Source organism: Lygodium microphyllum, chromosome 13, assembly GCF_053477565.2.
Source record: "Lygodium microphyllum isolate KBCC chromosome 13, Lygodium_microphyllum_v1.1.10, whole genome shotgun sequence".
NCBI lineage: Eukaryota > Viridiplantae > Streptophyta > Polypodiopsida > Schizaeales > Lygodiaceae > Lygodium > Lygodium microphyllum.
Genome location: NC_141147.1, coordinates 108635347 through 108657767, shown reverse-complemented (window position 1 = coordinate 108657767; position 22421 = coordinate 108635347). Strand labels below are relative to the sequence as shown.

The window sequence follows — 22421 nt, the reverse complement described above, 5'->3', positions numbered from 1 at the left end:
TAGGCTATTCATCAATTTGACCATGAGGTTGTTTGAGTAACCTACTTCAAGAAATCTCTTAATGAGAAGATCTTTTAGGATATTGAAGTTATTGTGCTCAACGTTGTCTAGGCTAGTAAACCAAGTTCATCCCTTGTCTACTAAGTAAAGTCCAAAAGCTTGAGCACATTGAGCAAGATCCATTATAATGTTTACCTCACACATCTGCTCAAAGTACTCCATGAAGGGCGATTCCTAGTCGAGCTAGCAATGAAGTTGCTAGGCCTGCTTTGCTTTGCCTTGTAGAAGTGTTATCTAACAATCACCTTATCAGAAGCTCATTTAATTTAAGATCAGCCTCTAACACTTTCTCCCTATCAGCATTTCCTTTGGCCTATAATCTTGTCTGCGAGATGGCTAGAAATTGTTGGACCTCGTTAAGCTCTATTTCCTAGCATAGCCTCTGAGCATGTTGCTCTTGGTTGTAGCTAGCTAAGCATTATAAGGCCACTCTTCCTAGCCTTCTCTCCTCCTTGAGATCGGCTATGATTTCATCTATGGATCTCTTATGGTGTACTATTTTCATTTGACGGTTATATCATGATATGAGTTACTATATGTCAACTAGAAAATCATCTCTCGATCGAGATCTAGGGTACTTGTGTCCATGCTAGTACCTACCATGTTGGCGGTCTCATGAACCACCAAGGTGTCGATGAGGGTGATTAGGTCGGCTAAGGACACGTCTCTTATTATGGTTCATTCCTTTCTTCACTCGGTTATCACGTGGTTTAAGACTATTCACTTCTCAGTGTTGAGTTTCTTGGTTTGGAGTTGGTTTGTCTTTGTGGTTTCACGAGTGTTGCAAGTCGGCCTATTGTTGGATTCATTTCTTAGCTTAATTCCCTTTATTGTGTTCCTTGTTAATGAAATCACTTCACAGGTTTATGTTTACTCAAATACTTGGATGGTTCAATGTAAGGTGAGCTGTGTACGATTAGGCTTTCAACTTTTCTCATGCACCTAAGTGTCTACATTGCAATGTGTAACCTTCAATGAAATCATTCACACACACACCATGTTGTCAAACAGTGTCTCTACTAGAAAGTAAGCTGTAAGTAATCGATTGATTTGATCAATTATTGGGCTTGTCAAGGATCAACTCTATGTATTGAGATGTAGAGAGATAAGAAATATATATATGTGATAGGGAGAGAAGAGATAGTACACCATTTGCACTCCCAAAAGCTACATCATAGTGATCACAATCTACATATATATATATATATATATATATATGTGAGACTTAGTCTAGATAGGGTGAGCTATATATAGCTCCAACACCCCCACTCAAACAAAGGTCTTTAGCTACAAATGAAGAAACCCTTAGGGAGCATAGGAGAAAAACCCGAGCTTCTACATACGAATATGCAAACATGATCAAGAAGAATTATTGTGTGCATATAAATTGAATCTGTGTATGTGAAGTGAAACTAAATATTTCTTTACAAAGATAACCAAGAGGTCTGAGATGTATGTTTATATGTGAAGTGTATGGTGCTACAAGGAGTATGTACAATGGCACTATAATGTCATAGTAGATTAATTCCCAAATATTGAGGTTGAGACAACTCCAATTTTCGAGCACAATAGAGTGAAGCGTGCTTCATTCAGTCCTTTGGTGAATATATCTGCAGTCATTTGATCACTGGGACAATGTTTAATCATAATCGCGCCTTTATTTACTTCTTATAAAAAATAATGATAATGTACTGTAATATGTTTAGACTTGTTATGTTGAAAATTGTCTCTAGCAAGACTAATAGCACTTTGGTTATCACATCGAAGTGGTGTGCTGGAGAGAGAAGGATGGCCAATATCTGATAGAACTTGCAAAGCCATACTAACTCTCAAGCTGCTAAAGATGTAGCTACATATTCAACCTCTATAGTGAAAACAACAACACAACATTAATTCTTGCAAGTCCAAGAAACAAGACATCCATTGACAAAGAAACAAATTCCACTTGTAGAATGTATGATAAGTGAGAGCTTTCCCAATCTGTATCAATATCACCCAAAAGTTGAAGTGAATGTAGAGAACCAGAGTTTTTTTGGTATCGATAAAGCAACCCAAAATCTTTAGTGCCTTTTAAATACTTTAAAACTCATTTAGCGACAATCCAATGTTTGAGGCATGGAGAACTAAGATGTTGTCCAAGAGAATTTGCAACAAAAAGAATGTTAGGGTGAGAATTTAAGTCAACAAATTGAAGACAGCCAACAAGATTAGCATAAGGTTAGTGTAATGCTAATTGTACATAATTCTATAGAAAGTGAGAGTTTTTGGTAGAGCTCACAAGACTAGTACTAGTTGGATGTGCAAAACCCAAACCAATCAATGAGTTAATTGTGAATAACGGCCAGTGGAAGCGATGTATCTAAACATGTAAGGTAGCTTAGAAAGAGAACCTAGGTGAAGGTGGGGTTGGATCGTGTATTAGTAGATTCCTGAAGGCAAATACATTGGAAAACACTTTGAGAAATCCTAAGTTTAAGGCTGTGAAGGAAAAGGTGATTGAGTGCACATTAAAAGATGTGTCAAATGAGTTCTCATCTGTGGATGCACAATCTATTTGTGATAGGGCCGGTACTAGCACAACGACTTACTCAAAGATATTCAAAGGTGTAATGTCCCCATAGGAACCCCCCCTTTCTTTTCTTTCTTTTTCAAAATTTTTTTCCCTCTCCCTCCCCCCCGACAATACGTCGGGGGGAGAGAGAGAGAGAAAGAGAAAGAGAGAGTGTGTGTGTGAAGTAGGAAAGGGGGTGCATGCTGCCCAGGTGGTGGCGTACCACTGCGCCCCCCATCTATAAAGGCTGCACCCCCTCCTCCCTGTCAGAAAAAAGTGCCCCCCCCGGGTTGTTACAGAAGATCCCCCCCCCCCATTCGTTGTCAGCTGCGCCATTTTTCCCCTTAGAGTAGTGTCGAGGGAAGGAGGAGGGAGAGAGTCGAGGAGAAGAGAAGAATTAAAGAAGAAGGAGAGAGGGAGAAGGAGTGAGGAGAGAAAAGAAGAGAAAGAGAAGGAGAAGAGAAGGAGAGAAGAGAAAAGAAGAGGGAGAGAAGGAGAAGAGAAGGAGAGAAGAGAAAGAAGGAGGGAGAGAGAGAAGAGAAAAGAAGAGGGACAGAAGGAGAAGAGAAGGAGAGAAGAGAAAAGAAGAGGGAGAGAAGGAGAAGAGAAGGAGAGAAGAGAAAGAAGGAGGAAGAGAGAGAAGACAAAGAAGAGGGAGAGAAGGAGAAGGAGAGAGGAAAAGGAGTGGAAGAGGAAGTAGAGAGAGAAAAGTAGAAGAAGAAGAAGAAAATGTAGAGGGAGGGAGTGGAAAGAAGTAGTAGAGGAAGAAGAAGAAGAAGAGTAGAAGGAGAAAAGAAGAGAAGAGGGAGAGAAATAGAGGGAAGGAACAGAAGGGGAAAAGAAGTAGGAGAAGGAGAAGGAGAAGGGGAGAGAGAGAGAGAGAGAGAGAGAGAGAGAGAGAGAGAGAGAGAGAGAGAGAGAGTAGGAGAATAAGTGTAGAAGAGAGAGGGAGAGAGTAGGAGAATAAGTGGAGAAGAACAGAGGGAGATTAAGTGAAAATAAGAAGAAGAGAGAGAGGGAGAAAGAAAGAAGTGAGAGTTGGTAACTCCAAGAAGCAATGCCCCAAACCACCCGGTCGGCGAAGGACCCCCATTTAGCGGTCATTTCTACCAAATTTATCAACACGAAACCCGTTAGGGTCTGGATTGCCCAATCTCCGCGAGACGAATGGCTACCAAGAAGAAAGTCGTGGGAAGCGTAGGCACCCAAGCCACCGGTAATGCTGGAGGGCCGAGCGAAATAACCAACGCAGCACACATGAATCAAGCCCGGGTTCTAAGTGTTAAAAATTAATTTAGGAATTATTTCTCGTGGAAGGGATGAAAGGGTTGATGTCCTCCATAGGGTTTTGTTACTCTAAGAACTAAGTTGCATATGTGAAATGGTAGAGTTTGGAATTCGCACAAGATTTTAGGCACGAAATGATAGCTTTTACACACATAAAATGATAAGGTTATCGCCTTACTTCACATAAAATGATAGCTTTTTAACTAGTTCAGTCCATGAATAGTCATTTAGAATTCACGTTTCGCAATCATGGTTAAAAGAAACACATGAAATGTTAATTTTTGTTCATGAGATACACTTGCATTGTTAGACAAAACCCTAGACTTTCATAGACACAAATCACATGTGATCCGGGGCATTAGGAATAAGTATAAATTGCCTGCGAATTGTTTCATTGATTTTGCTGTGGATTATCGCAAATGAATACGCTCCTAGCTTAGTTGAAGCTGGTGACCTAACCCTAAATGGATTGTTGACCCAAGTTATGCTTGGCGGCTTGAAAAGGTTGTAAATCCCTTGAGCAATTGTTTTGATAGATCCAGTTAAAATTCTGATTGTGCATGCAATGGATTGTGATGCCTTGAAGTAAGAGGTTGTGCATTCAACTGTTTGTTAATGTGGTTTTGGATGTTAACCCATGTGGGGAGTGTTTGATGATTTCATGGCCGGGTCTGAGATGATTGATTGCCATGGAAATGAAAGGGATGTTTTCCCTAGCAATTGTTACTATGCTAGTTGCTTCAGCTATGGTTGATTTTCTAAAGGGATAATTAACGAAGGATGGTGCTAGCTACCCCCTGCGAGCTGCTAAACCCTAATGAAGGGGGTTATGAATCCACACCGGGAATGTGGACCGAACCCACTGTCGAAGGGTTTTCGAAAGCAAAGTTGCGACCATGGAGGTCCTTGAAAAATTCCAAGATAGAAGATTAATCAAGCAAATAAGAAGATGAGAAAATAATATCAAATCTCTGTTTTTTTAAATTTCAGCCAATCATTGAAGATGAATAGAAATGAGAATGGTGATCAGTGTAGCTCTACACAGCTTCAATGCATGACAACAGAGTCGTCAGCTACTGAAGCATGCATAGTCGTTGCCTTCTCATCTGTGATAATTTTTTACCCTCCCTTTTTTGGTTTGAATGGGTTTAGTTGAATTTTATCCATAGCCTCACGTAGCTTCTGAGAATTCTGAACCCAATCTCACGTGTGAAGAACCAAAGGGCCTCCACCTGACCCCGACTAGCTAGTTTTGCAAGTAACATGAGCCTAAATTTTCCGTTATAATACTTCATCTGTACATGTAGTCTTTGTATGTGATAGTTTCATGCTCTGCACCCGCTTTGCTAGCATTGATTTATTAGAAATTTCTTTACCTAGTGCAATTTATTTCTCCTCACCTTTCAATTTCCGGGTTCACCTTTGTGCTCTTGGAATCTAATACTGTGTCTGCTGCTGATTCCTTTGAACAGCCTTTTCCCTTTCTGTTGAACAATGGTCACCAGAATCAGTTGCAGTACCCTTACTGGATTCTATGTTGAATGTTTGAAAATCAATTTTGTTAGCAATCAAAGTAAATCCATGTTTTTCCCTCACTTAGTGCCCTTCTCTGTCTTCTCTGATGTCTTCTCTGTCTGCGGTTCGATCTTTTCAAATCTTTCTCTATTACTGAGTCCACTTGATCTTGCAACATGGTCTTCAGTGTCTCTGTTTACAATAGAGCATCCAATAGCTTTTAGCAACTCACACAGACCAACCTCTGAATTTTAGCAGCCTTGTTGCACTTCTTACCAATGGAAGAGGTAAATGTATGGCGGTAAGTGTTGACGTATTTCCTGACATCATCTTGCTTAGAAAGATTAAAAAACTTGCAAATCTTGCTAGCTCTTTTAGGACCCCTCATTCTAGGCTTCTCAGTATCAGTCAGTCCAGATAAATCTTGTTCACCTTGCTTCACAATTACAAGGTTTAGTACTACAAAGAGATCTAGGCTGACAATTTACCCTCTGACTGACTTGTGTCTCCGCTCACCCTTACGCCTTCCATATACCCTGAAGTAGGAAGTATCTCTGTGCATCAATAAACTTACACGGCCCTTCATCAAGATGCCTTGCTTCATAGGAAATCTGTTTCTTCTGTGTTACATAGCAGCAACTGTTGTGATTGCTATTACTAAGATCTTGCTAGGAAACTGATGATGGCAATTTGAATAAAATTACTCTATAATCTACGCATCAAGAAACACCAGAGCGGCCACTCCAGAAGGATAGTCCCTTCATATACAACATTGCACTGTTCCAGGGCATTCAATACTGAGCTAAAAGGTTTGAAGGCTATAAGTTTCACAACTTTTCCAATCGTATAAGATCAATCACAAACTACTGCACGACATCTACAGTCTGTGATATTTCATCCAGATCATAGGCTTCAAACTAGGAGTACCCCTGAAGTAGACTCCCCTCTACTCCCTTCCCCTCTGATTGCTCTCATCAACCTTGAGCTAAAAGTGGATGTCTAGTGGATAAATCAAACACGGAACACCGACTGAGTGACTGTCTCATGCTCGTAGAAAGAATGAAGGGTGTCAAATCACAAATTCTGTACTGTGCCCGAGCAAACCCTCAGATGTAATGGCCGGTCATCTCTCTGTACACAAGTTGAAGTGGATGCCTGCTAGATAGATCGAACACGGAAGATGCTAAATGCCTGTCCCCTTGCTTTTTCTTCCCCCAAGGCGGAGTTTTTTCTGGTGTCCTTTTCTTAGCATACCACACACAGCTTTTGCATACCGAAAAGTGGCCTCCTCTTCTTTTCCTCTTTGGCTTTTTCAGAGAAACAAAAAAATAGCAATCCTTTTCCCACATTGGATTGTGCCCTGTTCATCCATGCTTGATTTTTTATTCTCAAAGCTTCAACTTTGTCTAGATCCTCTTGCCTGCCAGTTGCTGCATAAATATTAATCATACAAATGTAAGCTGATGCCTCTTTTTCATCTAGCCGCATCACATGTTCAAAGGCTAGTTCTCTAAGCTCTAGATTTCCCCGTTTTCGACAAGCACCCAACACAGCAAGCCACACTGTAAGATTAGCAACAAATGGCATCTTCTTGATCACTAGTACTGCCTTGACTATGTGCCCTGCACGTGCAAAGAGATCCACCATGCAAGTACAGTGCTCTAAAGCTGGGATAAGACCAAAATCTGTACTCATGCTCTCAAAGTACAGATGTTCTTTATCCACAAGACCTGTGTGGGTGCATGCATTGAGAACAATAGTAAATGTGATTAAATTTGGCTTTACACCTTCTATCATTCAGGAGCTTATCAAATACTTACTGTGCTTTTGCAAGCAGACCACATTTGGCATACATATCCACCAATGCAGTGCCAAGAACAACATCTTTTTCTAGCAATCCCTCCTTCACAATCTCATCATGTATTTCTTTGGCCTTGTCAACGGCTCCTATGTTGCCACAAGCTTTCACAATGCAAGAAAATATTATTGCACTTGGAAGGAGGCCCTCTAGCTGCATCTTTTCAAAACACATCACTGCTTGCTCATCATATCCATGTTGAACATAACCTGTAATCAACGAACTCCATGATATGACATCTCGAGCTAAAATATTGTCAAATACTTATTGGGCATTTCCAAGCATGCCAGATTTTGCATACATGTCAACCAGAGCATTACAGATAAGTTCCTCTTGCTCCAATCGCCTCTGCACTATACTGCCCACGTAGAACAAAATGCAAACACAATGACTAAGTATGTACAAAGTAACAAATGTCACACACATAACTTTTTTGTGGATTCCACACCTCGGATGCACAGCAGTACGACACCGCCGCGAGAGGTCTCTCCGTGGAAATCACTTGGCGTAGGAGGAGGCTTGGGTGCCAGTGGGGGCTCTGGCCATAAATCCCAATGCCTCCAGGCCCTACACAAGTATTCTACGTGACTCGGGATGGGATCTCGAGGCCTTGATACTAGTTATAAGGTGGAATCTTGGAGGATAAAGCTTCGAGTTTTATTGTCGAAAGACATAAGGATTTTTTTACGGAGGTAGAAAGGAGCACTTAATTCTCCTATATGGGCAGGAGACACACATTAATCCAAAGATAAGTTAAGGAAGTGTTTGATCTTGTTTTATCTTGTCTTCATGTTTGTGGCCTAAATTATGTAAAGGAACCTATGACTAATGGGTTAATTTAGGAAGCTACTTTTATGTGTTAAGCATAACATGGTAGGTAATTAGGTAACTAAAACAACCTTGAGGGAAGCATGGTGGATGTGACCAATGGGTCTATCCTACAAAAGGATGGTCTCGGTTAGCCAAGAGCTTTCCTCAAAGGAGATGTTAACAAGAAATGTTAGGAAAAAGTCGGTTTATGACCTTAGACAATGTTGACTAGAAACCTGGACTTCAGGTCGATCCCAGTGGGAATGGTCGGATAAGTTCCGTTGCGGGACAGACTCGAAAGACCCTAGTTGGCAACCTCTTGTCATTCCTTGGGAGTGCCGGGCGGCGTCTTCTAGATATATCTCTTGATGGACTGCTAAGACGTGTTCCGCGATTTGAGGAGCGGGCACATTACAGTTGGTATCAGAGCAAAACTTCTTAATGATGTATGATTGATTAATGTTGGGATCATAGTCATATCCTTAATAACCTAAGTGGTATGGCTTGATTGTTAGGCACCTTCTGCACCCATGAATGCTGACATGCAAGAGAAGAAGTTTCTTCTCAAGAAAATTAAGCCACCCGAGTTTAATGGCAAGGGATGGACTGTTCAGGTTGACGCCCAAATCTAGATTGAGTCCATGGAGGACTATTTTGAGGCAACAGGAACTGCACCTACTAACCAAGCCATGCTTGCCAAACTTAAGCTTACATGTGAAGCAAGACTTTGGTGGAAACAGTAGTGCAGAGACCAAGCAATCTAGGAGGGGACAGTCACTTGAGATAAGCTTTAGGAAGCTGTGTGAGGGAGGTATCTGCCACCTGCCTACCGCACACAAAAGATGAATGAATTCTACGACTTGAAGCAGCTAGGCCTTGAAGCATACTGTTCAAAGTTCGTTTCACTCCTAAAGTATGCACCCCCAATGGATATGACACAACAGGTGTCAAAGTTCTATGCTGGGTTAAATCCACCCATAAACACTCGACTGGAATCAATGCACCCACCAACGGACTTGCAAGACGCATTACTCTGAGCGAATCCAACCATTCAAGAACTTAAATCAGGCAACTATGATGAAGATGACTCACGAGATCAAGACAAGAGGCGCCACAAGTGCGATGTTTCCATTGCAATGAACGAGGACACATCCAAATAGATTGTCTTGAGTTGGACCCTGAGAATCAGGAAGGTGTGGTCAAACAAAGCCGTCTAAACTCTACTTTTGGCTAATATTATGAATCACATGATGATGAAGGCATGGAGCCTATTATAACCTTTGAGGATGACTAGATATCCTAGGAAGATATACTTGAGGTAATAATTCTTGTACTTGGAATAAAACCTATTGAATCCCATGAGTTGTGGCAAGTTGTTATTTTAAGATGACAATTTGAGTAATAGAGTTCCGCAGTGAAAGCGTGATGGGACCTAACCCACATGTTTTAGAACCCAATAATAATTGGTTATCAATGAACCCTAAGTGCATTTGAGATGAGGACATCTCGATTCCTCTAAGGGGGAGAGGATGTAATGTCTCCATAGGAACCCCCCCCTTTCTTTTCTTTTTTTTTTTCAATTTTTTTTTCCGTCTCCCTCCCCCCCGATAGTACATTGGGGACAGAGAGAGAGAGGGAGTGAAGTAGGAAAGGGGGATGCATACCGCCCAGGTGGCGGTGTACCACTGCGTCCCCTCCTCCCAATCAGGAAAAAGTCCCCCCTCCCCCATTTGTTGTCAGCTACGCGACTTTCCCCCTTAGAGCAGTGTCCAGGGAAGGAGGAGGGAGAGAGAGAAGGAGAAGAGGGAGAGAGAGTAGGAGAAGAGGGAGAAGAGGAGGATAAGAGAAGTCGAAGTGAAGAAGAAGGAGAGAGGGAGAAGGAGTGAGGAGAGAAAACAAGAGGGAGAGAAGGAGAAGAGAAAGAAGGAGGGAGAGAGAGAAGAGAAAAGAAGAGGGAGAGAAGGAGAAGAGAAGGAGAGAAGAGAAAAGAAGAGGGAGAGAAGAGAAAAAAGGAGGGAGAGAGAGAAGAGAAAGAAGAGGGAGAGAAGGAGAAGGAGAGAGGAAAAGGAGTGGAAGAGGAAGTAGAGGGAGAAAAGTAGAAGACGAAGAAGAAAAGGTAGAGGGATGGAGTGGAAAGAAGTAGTAGAGAAAGAAGAAAAAGAAGAGTAGAAGGAGAAAAGAAGAGAAGAGAAAGAGAAAGAGAGGGAAGGAATAGAAGGAGAAAAGAAGTGGGAGAAGGAGAAGAAGAGAGGGAGAGAGAGAGAGAGAGAGTAGGAGAATAAGTGTAGAAGAGATAGGGAGAGAGAGAAAGGGAGAGAGAGAGAGAGGAAGAGAGTAGGAGAATAAGTGGGGAAGAAGAGAAGTGAAAAGAAGAAGAAGAGAGAGAGGGAGAAAGAAAGAAGTGAGAGTTGGTCACTGCAAGGAGCCACGCCCCAAACCACCTTCTCGACGAAGGACCCCCATCAAGTGGTCTTTTCTACCAAACCAATCAACCCGAAACCCGTCAGGGTTTGGATTACCCAATCTCCGCGAGACGAATGGCTCCCAAGAAGAAAGTCACGGGAAGCATAGGCACCCAAGCCACAGGTAATGCTGGAGGGCTGAGCGAAACAACCAACGCAGCACACGTGAATCAAGCCCAGGTTCTAAGCGTTAATAATTAATTTAGGAATTATTTCTCGTGGAAGGGATGAAAGGATTGATGTCGTGCATAGAGTTTTGTTACTCTAAGAACTAAGTTGCATGCGCGAAACGGTAGAGTTTGGAATTCGCACAAGATTTTAGGCACGAAATGATAGCTTTTACACACATAAAATGATAAGGTTATCGACTTACTTCACATAAAATGATAGCTTTTAACCAGTTCAGTGCATGAATAGTCATTTAGATATCACGTTTCGCAATCATGGTTAAAAGAAATACATGAAATGTTAATTTCTGTTCATGAGATACACTTGCATTGTTAGACAAAACCATAGACTTTCATAGACGCAAGTCACATGTGATCCGGGGCATTAAGAATAAGTATAAATTACGTGCGAATTGTTTCATTGATCTTGCTATGGATTATCCCAAATGAATACGCTCCTAGCTTAGTTGAAGCTCGTGACCTAACCCTAAATGGATTGTTGACCCAAGTTATGCTTCGCGGTTTGAAAAGGTTGTAAATCCCTTAAGCAATTGTTTTGATAGATCCAATTAAAATTCTGATTGTGCATGCAATGGATTGTGATGCCTTGAAGTAAGAGGTTGTGAATTTAAATGTTTGTTAATGTGGTTTTGGATGTTAACCCATTTGGGGAGTGTTTGATGATTTCATGGCCGGGTCTGAGATGACTGATTGCCATGGAAATGAATGGGATGTTTTCCCTAGCAATTGTTACTATGCTGGTTTCTTCAGCTATGGTTGATTTTCTAAAGGGATAATTAAGAAAGGATGGCGCTAGCTACCCCGTGCGAGTTGCCAAACCCTAACCAAGGGGGTTATGAATCCGCGCAGGGAATGTTGACCGAATCCGCCGCGAGAGGTCTCTCCGTGGAAATCACTTGGCGTAGGAGGACGCTTGGGTGCGAGTGGGGGATCTAGCCATAAATCCTAATGCCTCCGGGCCCTACACAAGTATTGTACGTGACTCGGGATGGGATCTCGAGGCCTTGATACTAGTTACAAGGCGGAATCTTGGAGGATAAACCTTCGAGTTTTATTTTCGAAAGACGGAAGGATTTTTCTACGGAGGTAGAAAGGAGCACTTAATTCTCCTGTATGGGCAGGAGAAACACATTAATTCAAAGATAAGTTAAGGAAGTGTTTGATCTTATTTTATCTTGTCTTCATGTCTGTGGCCTAAATTATGTAAAGGAACCTGTGACTAATGGGTTAATTAAGGAAGCTGCTTTTATGTGTCAAGCATAACGTGTTAGGTAATTAGATAACTAAAACAACCCTCAAGGGAAGCGTGGTGGATGTGACCAATGGGTCTATCCTACGGAAGGCTGGTCTCGGTTACCGAGAGCTTTCCTCAAAGGAGAGGTTCACAAGAAATGTTAGGAAAAAGCCGGTCTATGACCTTAGAAAATGTTGACTAGGAACCCAGACTTTAGGTCGATGCTAGTGGGAACGGCCGGATAAGTTCCGTTGCGGGGCAGACTCGAGAGACCCTAGTTGGCAAACCCGTGTCATTCCTTGGGAGTGCCGGGCAGCGTCTTCTAGATATCTCTCTCGATGGACTGCTAAGACATGTCCTGCGATTTGAGGAGCGGGCACGTTACAGTTGGTATCAGAGCAAAACTTCTTAATGATGTTTGATTGATTAATGTTTGGATCATAGACATATCCTTAATAACCTAAGTGGTATGGCTTGATTGTTAGGCACCTTCTGCACCCAGGAATGCTGACATGCAAGAGAAGAAGTTCCTTCTCAAGCAAATAAAGTCACCTGAGTTTGATGGCAAGGGACGGACTATTTAGGTTGACGCCCAGATCTGGATTGAGCCCATGGAGGACAATTTCGAGGTAGCAGGAACTATACCTAATAACCAAGCCATGCTCGCCAGATTTAAGCTTACAGGCAAAGCGAGACTTTGGTGGAAATAATGGTGCAGAGACTAAGCAATCTAGAAGGGGACAGTCACTTGGGATAAGCTTAAGGAAGCTATGCGAGGGAGGTATCTGCCACTTGCCTACTGCACACAAAAGATGAATGAATTCTACGACTTGAAGCAGCTAGGCCTTGAAGCATACTATTCAAATCTCGTTTCACTCCTAAAGTATGCAACCCCCAATGGATATGGCACAACAGGTGTCTAAGTTCTGTGCTGGGTTAAATCCACCCATAAACACTCGATTAGAATCAATGCACCCAACGGACTTGCAAGACGCATTACTCCGAGTGAATCCAATCGTCCAAGAACTTAAATCAGGCAACTATGATGAAGATGACTCCACAAGTGCGGAGAGGTAGGAGACATCCGTAAAAGATGCCCCAACTGTCGATATTTCCACTGCAATGAACTAGGACACATCCAAATAGATTGTCCTGAGTCGGACCCTGAGAATCGGGAAGATGCGATCAAACGAAGCCGTCTAAACTCTACTTTTGGCTCATATTATGAATCACATGATGATGAAGGCCTGGAGCCTGTTGTAACCTTTGAGGATGACTAGATATCCTAGGAAGATATACTTGAGGTAATAAGTCTTGTACTTGGAATGAAACCTATTGAATCCCATGAGTTGTGGCAAGTTATTATTTTAAGATGAGAATTTGAGTAATCAGAGTTCCGCAGCAAAAGTGTGACGGGACCTAACCCACAAGTTTTAGAATCCAATAATAACTGGTTATCAATGAACCCTAAGCGCATTCGAGATTAGGACATCTCGATTCCTCTAAGGAGGAGAGGATGTAATGTCCCCATAGGAACCCCCCCCCCTCTTTCTTTTCGTTTCTTTTTCAAAAAAAATTTCCCTCTCCCTCCCCCCAACAGTATGTCGGGGAGAGAGAGAGGGAGTGAAGTAGGAAAGGGGGTGCATACTACCCAGGTGGCGGCGTATCACTGCACCCCCATCCATAAAGGCTGCGCCCCCTCCTCCCCATAAAAAAAAAGTCCCCCCCTCCCCCCCCGTTGCTGCAAAACCTCCCCCCTCCATTCGTTGTCAGTTGCGCCACTTTCCCCCTTAGAGTAGTGTCGAGGGAAGGAGGAGGGAGAGAGAGGAGGAGAAGAGGGAGATAGAGGAGGAGAAGAGGGAGAAGAGGGAGACGAGGAGGAGAAGAGAAGAAGTAAAGAAGAAGGAGTGAGGGAGAAGGAGTGAGGAGAGAAAAGAAGAGGGAGAGAAGGAGAAGAGAAGGAGAGAAGAGAAAGAAGCAGGGAGAGAGAGAAGACAAAAGAAGAGGTAGAGAAGGAGAAGAGAAGGAGAGAAGAGAAAAGAAGAGGGAGAGAAGGAGAAGAGAAGGAGAGAAGAGAAAGAAGAGGGAGAGAGGAGAAGGAGAGAGGAAAAGAAGGAGTGGAAGAAGAAGTAGGGGGAGAAAAGTACAAGACGAAGAAGAAAAGGTAGAGGGAGGGAGTGGAAAGAAGTAGTAGAGGAAGAAGAAGAAGAAGAGTAGGAGTAAAGAAGAGAAGAGGAAGAGAAAGAGAGGGAAGGAATAGAAGGGGAAAAGAAGTGGGAGAAGGAGAAGAAAAGAGGGAGAGACAGAGAGAGAGAGAGTAGGAGAATAAGTGTAGAAGAGAGAGGGAGAGAGTAGGAGAATAAGTGGAGAAGAAGAGAAGTGAAAAGAAGAAGAAGAGAGAGAGGGAGAAAGAAAGAAGTGAGAGTTGGTAACTGCAAGGAGACATGCCCAAAACCACCCTCTCGGCGAAGGACCTCCATCCAACAGTCTTTTCTACCAAACCTGTCAACCTGAAACGCGTCAGGGTCTCAACTGCCCAATCTTCGCAAGGCGAATGGCTCCCAAGAAGAAGGTCCAAGCCACGGGTAATGCTCAAGGGCTGAGCGAAACAACCAACGTAGGCGCCCAAGCCACGGGTAATGCTCGAGGGCTGAGCGAAACAACCAATGTAGCACACACGAATCAAGCCCAGGTTCTAAGCATTAAAACTTAATTTAGAAATTATTTCTCGTGGAAGGGATGAAAGGATTGATGTCATGCATAGGTTTTGTTATTCTAAGAACTAAGTTGCATGCGTGAAATGCTAGAGTTTGGAATTCGCACAAGATTTTAGGCACAAAATGATAGCTTTTACACACATAAAATGATAAGGTTATTGCCTTACTTCACATAAAATGATAGATTTTAAACCAGTTTAGTGCATGAATAGTCATTTAGAATTCACATTTCGCAATCATGGTTAAAAGAAACACATGAAATGTTAATTTCTGTTCATGAGATACACTTGCATCGTTAGACAAAATCCTAGACTTTCATAGACTCAAGTCACATGTGATCCGAGGCATTAGGAATAAGTATAAATTGCCTGCGAATTGTTTCATCGATCTTGCTGTGGATTATCGCAAATGAATACACTCCTAGCTTAGTTGAAGCTGGTGACCTAACCCTAAATGGATTGTTGACCCAAGTTATGCTTGGCGGGTTGAAAAGGTTGTAAATCCCTTAAGCAATTGTTTTAATAGATCCAGTTAAAATTTTGATTGTGCATGCAATGCATTGCAATGCCTTGAAGTAAGAGGTTGTGCATTCAACTGTTTGTTAATCTGGTTTTGGATGTTAACCCATGTGGGGAATGTTTGATGATTTCATGGCCAGGTCTAAGATGGCTGACTGCCATGGAAATGAAAGGGATGTCTTCCCTAGCAATTGTTACTATGCTGGTTGCTTCAGCTATGGTTGATTTTCTAAAGGGATAATTAAGAAAGAATGGCGCTAGCTACCCCCCGCGAGCCACCAAACCCTAACCCAGGGGGTTATGAATCCACACCGGGAATGTGGACGGAACCCGCTACGAGAGGTCTCTCCATGGAAATCACTTGGCGTAGGAGGACGCTTGGATGCTAGTGGGGGCTCTGGCCATAAATCCCAATGCCTCCGAGCCCTAGACAAGTATTCTATGTGACTCGGATGGGATCTCGAGGCCTTGATACTAGTTGCAAGCCGAAATCTTGGAGGATAAATCTTTGGGTTTTATTGCCGGAAGACAGAAGGATTTTTCTATGGAGGTAGAAAGGAGCACTTAATTCTCCTATATGGGCAGGAGACACATTAATTTGAAGATAAGTTAAGAAAGTGTTTGATTTTGTTTTATCTTGTCTTCGTGTCTGTGGCCTAAATTACGTAAAGGAACCTGTAACTTATAGGTTAATTAAGGAAGCTGCTTTTATTTGTCAAGCATAAAGTGGTAGGTAATTAGATAACTAAAACAACCCTCGAGGGAAGCGTGTTGGATGTGACCAATGGGTCTATCCTACGCAAGGCTGGTCTCGGTTAGCCGAGAGCATTCCTCAAAGGAGATGTTAACAGGAAATGTTAGGAAAATGTCAGTCTATGACCTTAAACAATATTGACTAGGAACCCGGACTTCAGGTTGATCCTAGTGGGAATAGTCGGATAAGTTCCATTGCGAGGTAGACTCGAGAGACCCTAGTTGGCAAACCCCGTGTCATTCCTTGGGAGTGCCGGGCGGCGTCTTCTAGATATATCTCTCGATGGACTACTAAGACGTGTCCCATGATTTGAGGAGCGGGCATTTTACAAAAGGTGTGAAGGCTGGGTTTGGACATGTGCTGAAGAGAAATAGAATCGTGCCTCTTCCTCAACCTTCAAAGTTAATAGAGGTCGGACGAAAAATTAATACAAAGGTTTTAGAGCTGATATGAGATCCCATGCATGTTCAATGCATGGAAACACTAAAGGTTGGGACCAAAAATGCATATGAGGTAAAGTTCACCAAACTCAACAATTACTATTTAGATTTGTACAAGGTACAGCCGGCAATGGTAATGTAGTACAATATGTCTGTTGTGGAATGTAATGATATATTGCAGTTTGTTATAAAATTATATGAAAGTGAGGTCATCAAAGGAGTAAATCTTGAAAGAGTTAGTGTAATTCTGATGAATAGAGCTTACAATTCGACAAGAACAACCCAAGGAACTTTAATGTTTAATCTGAGTGCCATGTATGCTGGCTCGCTGCATTTGAAGTTCCTAAGAAAATATTTGAGGTGTTGGAGATGTTCTTAATGCACACAAGTATTCCAAGCATCATCCATCGCCAAGAACATGGTGAGATGCTATTGGTTTAAGGGTATGGTTAATATTCGGTTGAATGGCATCCTGGAGGAGACTTGAAAACTTTAAAATGCATGTGTAGATTCTCCAATGGTGCAAATACAAAGAATCCATGCCTATATTGCTTGACAGAGAGGGTGGAAGGAAAGGACGGAAAGAAGCAAAGGGTGACAAGTGTTGCACCGATGTGCAATAGATAAGATCCCACTTGGAAGCCCATCTTCAACATTCCATTGGATCATTGTTCATTGCATTCTTTTGTCATTCTATCCTTAGAGTTATTTGTCCCTAGCTTAAGGATAGTAGCCTAGGAGCATTGGGAGGGAAGAGAGGCTCAGACCAACCGCTTAGTGCAGTTAGAGTGTCTCACGTAGACTCGACTCTTAGCCACCCACGCTCTGATTTGTGAGAAGGCACGAAGAAAGATGTGGTTTGACAAGCATGTCAAACAGCGCAACTTTGATCAGGGGGACCTCGTTCTACTATACTTCGTGAAGGGTCACAAGTAGAAAATGAAATTTCAAGGACTAGGACCTTTCCGAGTACATACAATTAGTAGAACAGGAAATGTTGAATTGGAGACGCTCGAAGGTAAAGGAATAGGATTTTTCAATGGTAGTCACATGAAAAAGTACTATCCTTCTTCCCATCCATTGCATAAGTCACCTACGCTTGAAGCCCCTGTCAATGTCTACGTGGCCACTATTACCGAATTGACATATCAAGATGAAGAAGCAATGGCACCCGCCTACCTACGAATCACAGTCACTGCAGAACGGATGTATTCTTTTGATGCCTTGATCGACGAAGGTGCCGACTATAATATCTTGACACATGACCATTGGACATGCATTGGTCAACCTAAATTACAATCCACAAATGCTAAACTCAGCCCATTTGGGGGCAATACTTACTCACTCTTAGGAAAATGCAAAGTGGCTGTCTCTATTGAGTCTGAAAGTATACTAGACTTCTTTTATGTGTTGCCAAACACTAAAGGGGCCGGTAATAAGTCACTACTAGGTCGCACTGTTAAAAAGTAGACGAACTGCAATGTGGACTATAACCTAGATCGCATCCATCTTGTTATAGGCAATGTGCGCATAGTGACTACTTTCAGCAAGAGTTATCTTGATCCTTCTACAATCCCAAAGCCACTGATAGAGACCCCTACGACCACGCCTATGACCAAGCCTAGGGAGAAGGGCTGTGATATCTCACCCCATGCTCAAACTGCTAGAACCAAGCCCACCAAGGCCATTCACAAGGCCAAGGAGTCCACGCTCATATGGGTGCCAAAACGACAAGGACCACCTCCTTGTAAACCACACAATCGTGCTTCTAAATGCAAAAATTATCAGTCATAGCCTAAGAGGCAGCTTAGACGCTATTGACGTAGGTGCACGACCATGCTGCGATGGATCCCCAAAAATCTCTTGCGAGCACAAGGATACTATGAGGGAAACCCCTGGATATGGGTGCCTAAGAGTGGACATTCAAGAGGCTCAACTCTAAGCAACCTCACTCTAGCTGGAAAGGCTTGCACATACGGAGCTGAGGCTGCAAAGCAAGATGGACCAGCAGCGATTGTGATTAAGGAATCCCAACTCATTTATCATCCAAAGCTAAATGCCCCACAATTATCCAAGTCATAGGAGTTGAGCACCCCCATGTCAGCTCAGATAGAATGCAGCACACCTCCTATGCCACTGGAGCCCCCTATAGCATCTCAAAGTGCTTCTGAGTGCAAAGTCCCATCTGTGATGCCATCAATGGAGTCACCACTGTCCAACCCAATTTCACCATCACCACCAGTAGGTCTTAGGCCTTCGTATGAAAGAAAATATTTCCTTATGTAGCCAAGGATCTTGCTGAGACCTTGGGAGATGACGTAGTGACATGCATCAAGGTGTTAGATAACACCTTCACCACATTTGCTAGGAGCTATGAGAGGCTTGACCTGGGATTTCTCGATGAACCCCTTGCTTCTGATGTTCATGCGTTGCCATGCACTTGGGAAGACTACGAATTTATGACCATCAAATTTCCCAAAATTGCCGCCGAATTAATCTCTAATGGAGAAATATCAAAGGAGCAAGCCATTTTCAGAAGACTAATTACCTCATACCACAAGCTTGCTCGCTCTGCACCTGAACAAGAACTGGAGAAGCTCACATAGCTTGCTAGCTCTGATTCTTTGTTCTTACAACTGTGCTATGCCTTGCGACTCCAATGGGAGAAAAAAGGCTGCCGCATCATGACCAATGCCGAGCAAAGAAGGGCAATCAAAATAATTAAACACGACCCTACTTATGTGGCACCTCTTTCATTTAGGGTTTTGGCCATTACACGCAACATACACTTAGATGACCATGTGTTAGCCCACCCTTGCATTGACCAATTCCTTACGGAAGAGGAACTGCACGTTGCTAGCCACCTCAATTCCGGGGACATCTTTCATGATGTCTTCACTATATCACCCAAGCTTCCATACGACCATGTGAACTTGATTGTCATGCCCAGCTTGAATATAACCCTAACCTCTATACTTGGCTGTTGGCCAAGTAACTCGCCCCACAAAGTCCATGTGAGTCCTCCTTCTTCCCTTGCTAAGCCTAGGAAGGATTCCTTTAAAAATTAAGGAAGGTGGGGGGAGCAAAGTGAGAGCCAAGTGATATAGCAAGGTGTAGTGATGGATAAAAATGATCAACTGAATTTAAATAGGAAAGAATGCGAGGAAATAGATGTTGCTTTTGAATTAGTTCCAAGTTTTATACCTCTGAAGCAGCACAAAAAATTGTCAGATGCATTCTTTCTTGGGTTTTTGTTAGTGATGAGTCAATTCATAACCCTAATATTGGCATGGTGTAATGACAAGAACCTACCATGGCAGGACAAGAAAAGGGGGGTAAACTTCCATTCTTTGAAGAGGAGCTGACAAAGTATGGGATCAGTGTTGAGACATGTGGATTCAGCCATTTCATGTTCAAACATACCCTGAATTTAGATGATGCCATCCTGGAAGAGTTGGCAGTGAAGAAGTTGGTGGATAAATGCAACCTCTGGATGTGCGCTGACTTTTTAAGGAGCTTTGATGAAGGTAGGACTGTGGCACAGTCACAATAAGGACTGATGACCAGGAAAGAAGGGTGCAAGTGCCCCTTAATGTAGCTATCGTCGAGAAAGCCCTGAGGCTTGTGTCCAAGAAGGAGAGGCGCCCAAGAAGAGATGTATATACCATGACGGGAGTAAAAAAAGATGACATGCACACAATGGATGGAATCAGTTTGGCTGATATTCCAAACTCCGCAACAAAGATGCAAGCTAAAATGGTCCATGCCCTTTTCTCAGGACAGAGATACAACGCTTTAATGAATAGAATTGGGGTGCCTTTACTAGATAGCATTGCTGCAGGAGTTCCAGAGGAGGTGGATTGGAATGGTTTTGTGCAAAAAACTATCAAGAGTTCAGCTGTGCTCCTGGCTCCAACCGCAGCACCAGCTGGTGGGGAGTCTCTGCTTCTACTGCACGATCCGCAGCAAGGAAAAATCTTGCCTCGAAAGCCTCCACAATCAGATATGTCGGTGTCTTGATGACAATCATCCATGAGGCTATCAAGGATGCTAGTGTATATGAAGAGCAAGCTATGCATCAAAGCTCACCTCACGACGAGGAAGAAGGCTTGAGTGAAAGGACAATAAGCAACAAAGAAGAGCCGGAGGTACCACCTACTCAAGTGGCTAAACGATGAGAGCAAAAGAAGAGTGACAAGCCAGAAGGAGAAGAAAGAAAGACTGAGCAAAGAAGAGCGAGCCGAGATGAAGGGGGCTCAAAGAGAGTCAAGAATGGTGGAGGAGGAACAAAGAAAAAAAGAAGAGGAAGAACTTGAAAAAATTAGAGAAGAATCAAAGAGGGCAGAAGAAGAGAGGCAAAGAAGGGCAGAGGAGGAAGCCGAAGAACTAAGAATGAAAGAACTTGTTGAGTTGGTAGAGGCCACTCATAGATCTGTCGAAGAGACCCATGGGGGAGGAGAGATAGATCCTTTGAGTCCTCACCATGAAGCTGAAGCAAGTGGCAGTGTGGAAATGGCCCGACTAGTTGTAGGCAAGGGCAAGTCCCTCCTGCACCCCCTGCTTTCCTTCTTCGTGCCAGTACCAAGGACACCACAACCACAACCACCCCACAACCCATGCCCTCTCTAGACATGGCCCAATTGATGAACATGATGTAGCTACTTGTCAGTAAAGTAGCTGAAATTGTACTAGGACTAGGAGCAAAAAGTCCCGTTGCCGCAGATGCCGAGTCTAGGCAAGATCCAAAACGACAGAAGCTAGAGGCATCAACCACTACAACCCCTACTCCCATACCATCTGGTGTCGACTATGACGCTTATGTGGCTAAGCTTCTAGCACAATTGGACAAGGCAAAAGAAGAAAAGAACATAGCCCTGGTGGAGTTAGAGAAAGAAAAGGAAACTTCAGCAACCTTAAGGCTAGAAGTTTCAAAGCAAGGAGCTGACCGAAGAAGGGAAGTGAAAACTCTACAAGATCAACTGGAAGCAAAGACCAAGGAAGCCGAGGACAATGAGAGCTGCCTAAGACAAAGGATGGAAGATGAAGAGCAAAACCTGGTGGCAGAACAACGAAGCTTGAAGTTACTAGTGCAGCAGTATGCTGACTTGCAACAGAGAACTGCCAAACTGGAAAGGTATAGACAGATAGAAGCTTAGGAGGGTGAGCCAAGTGAGTAACAAGAAGATGCCATATCTTTCCACCTATGGTATGAACTTGAAGAACAAGACAAATTGGAGAGGGAAATAGAGTTCCTAGAATAGGAAAGGCCGGGAGTTCCCGCAGCAGCAGAAGCACAAAGGCTGCAGAATGAGGCACAATGACTGCAAGATGCATTGGAGATTACCAGGGGAGACATAGAGGCCCTCATGGCCATGGCCTTCACCCAAAGAAGATTGCACTTCGCAGAGATCCAAAGTAACGAGCAGCTTGTGCAAGAAAAGTCAGAGCTATTTGTTGAGGCAGAAAAAAGATTCAGTATTCCAAATCAGCCAAAAGAAATTGCTGAAGAATAGCCAGCTCAAAAATCTAGGGAAAGGAACCAATTCTAGTTCTTAACGAATGAGCAGCAGTAATTTGTGACAACCTTGGCCAGTGAACTGGAGGAGGAAAGAAAGAAGATGGACGAGAGAGCCAGTGAGTGGGAAAGAAACAATTTTGAATGAGTTAGGGATTTAACAGAACACTTGGCGATGGCTGAGTACAAGAGAGTGCTTGCAGAGTCCAGGGCAGAAGCTGCTAATGTATGTGCCAACACACAAAGGCAAGCCTTCCTCAACAGAGTACTACACATCACCTAGGCGGAGGGCAATGATTCAGTGGAGAAGGTAAGAAGGAAGCTAAAACTGACCACCCGAGCACTAAAGTATGGCCTTTAAGAACGGGAGCTTTCAACAGGCATAGGAATCACAAAAGAGCAGTAATTTCACTATCTACGCGGTGCCAGCCTCTCCACTGTTGAGCTTAAGGAACTTGGGTTTGAAGAGCATGAGCAGCCACCACCACCACCACCACAAGCGGTTCCATCAG

The 22421-nt window shown here is 43.1% G+C and overlaps 1 protein-coding gene across 1 annotated transcript; it reads right to left on the bottom strand.

Annotated features, from left to right (window-relative positions):
- Positions 1-5294: 5294 nt before the first annotated feature.
- On the bottom strand, positions 5295-7445 carry LOC148027024 (pentatricopeptide repeat-containing protein At1g20230-like). Its single transcript, XM_087690372.1, has 4 exons — positions 7253-7445; positions 6834-7143; positions 5495-5605; positions 5295-5382 (listed from the first exon to the last, which is right to left on the bottom strand). Exons 1-4 carry the CDS (start codon positions 7443-7445, stop codon positions 5295-5297), a joined length of 702 nt encoding a protein of 233 aa, XP_087546498.1.
- Positions 7446-22421: the final 14976 nt, after the last annotated feature.

What these genes read in the sequence shown, in the direction of transcription:
- LOC148027024 (XM_087690372.1), bottom strand. Translation starts at nt 7,445, where the DNA reads ATGTGTTTTGAAAAGATGCAGCTAGAGGGCCTCCTTCCAAGTGCAATA. An exon ending in GGATATGTATGCCAAATGTG is followed by an intron (nt 7,144 to 7,252) that starts GTCTGCTTGCAA and finishes GCACCCACACAG; the next exon opens with GTCTTGTGGATAAAGAACAT. An exon ending in AAGACAGAGAAGGGCACTAA is followed by an intron (nt 5,383 to 5,494) that starts GTGAGGGAAAAA and finishes ATTGTTCAACAG; the next exon opens with AAAGGGAAAAGGCTGTTCAA.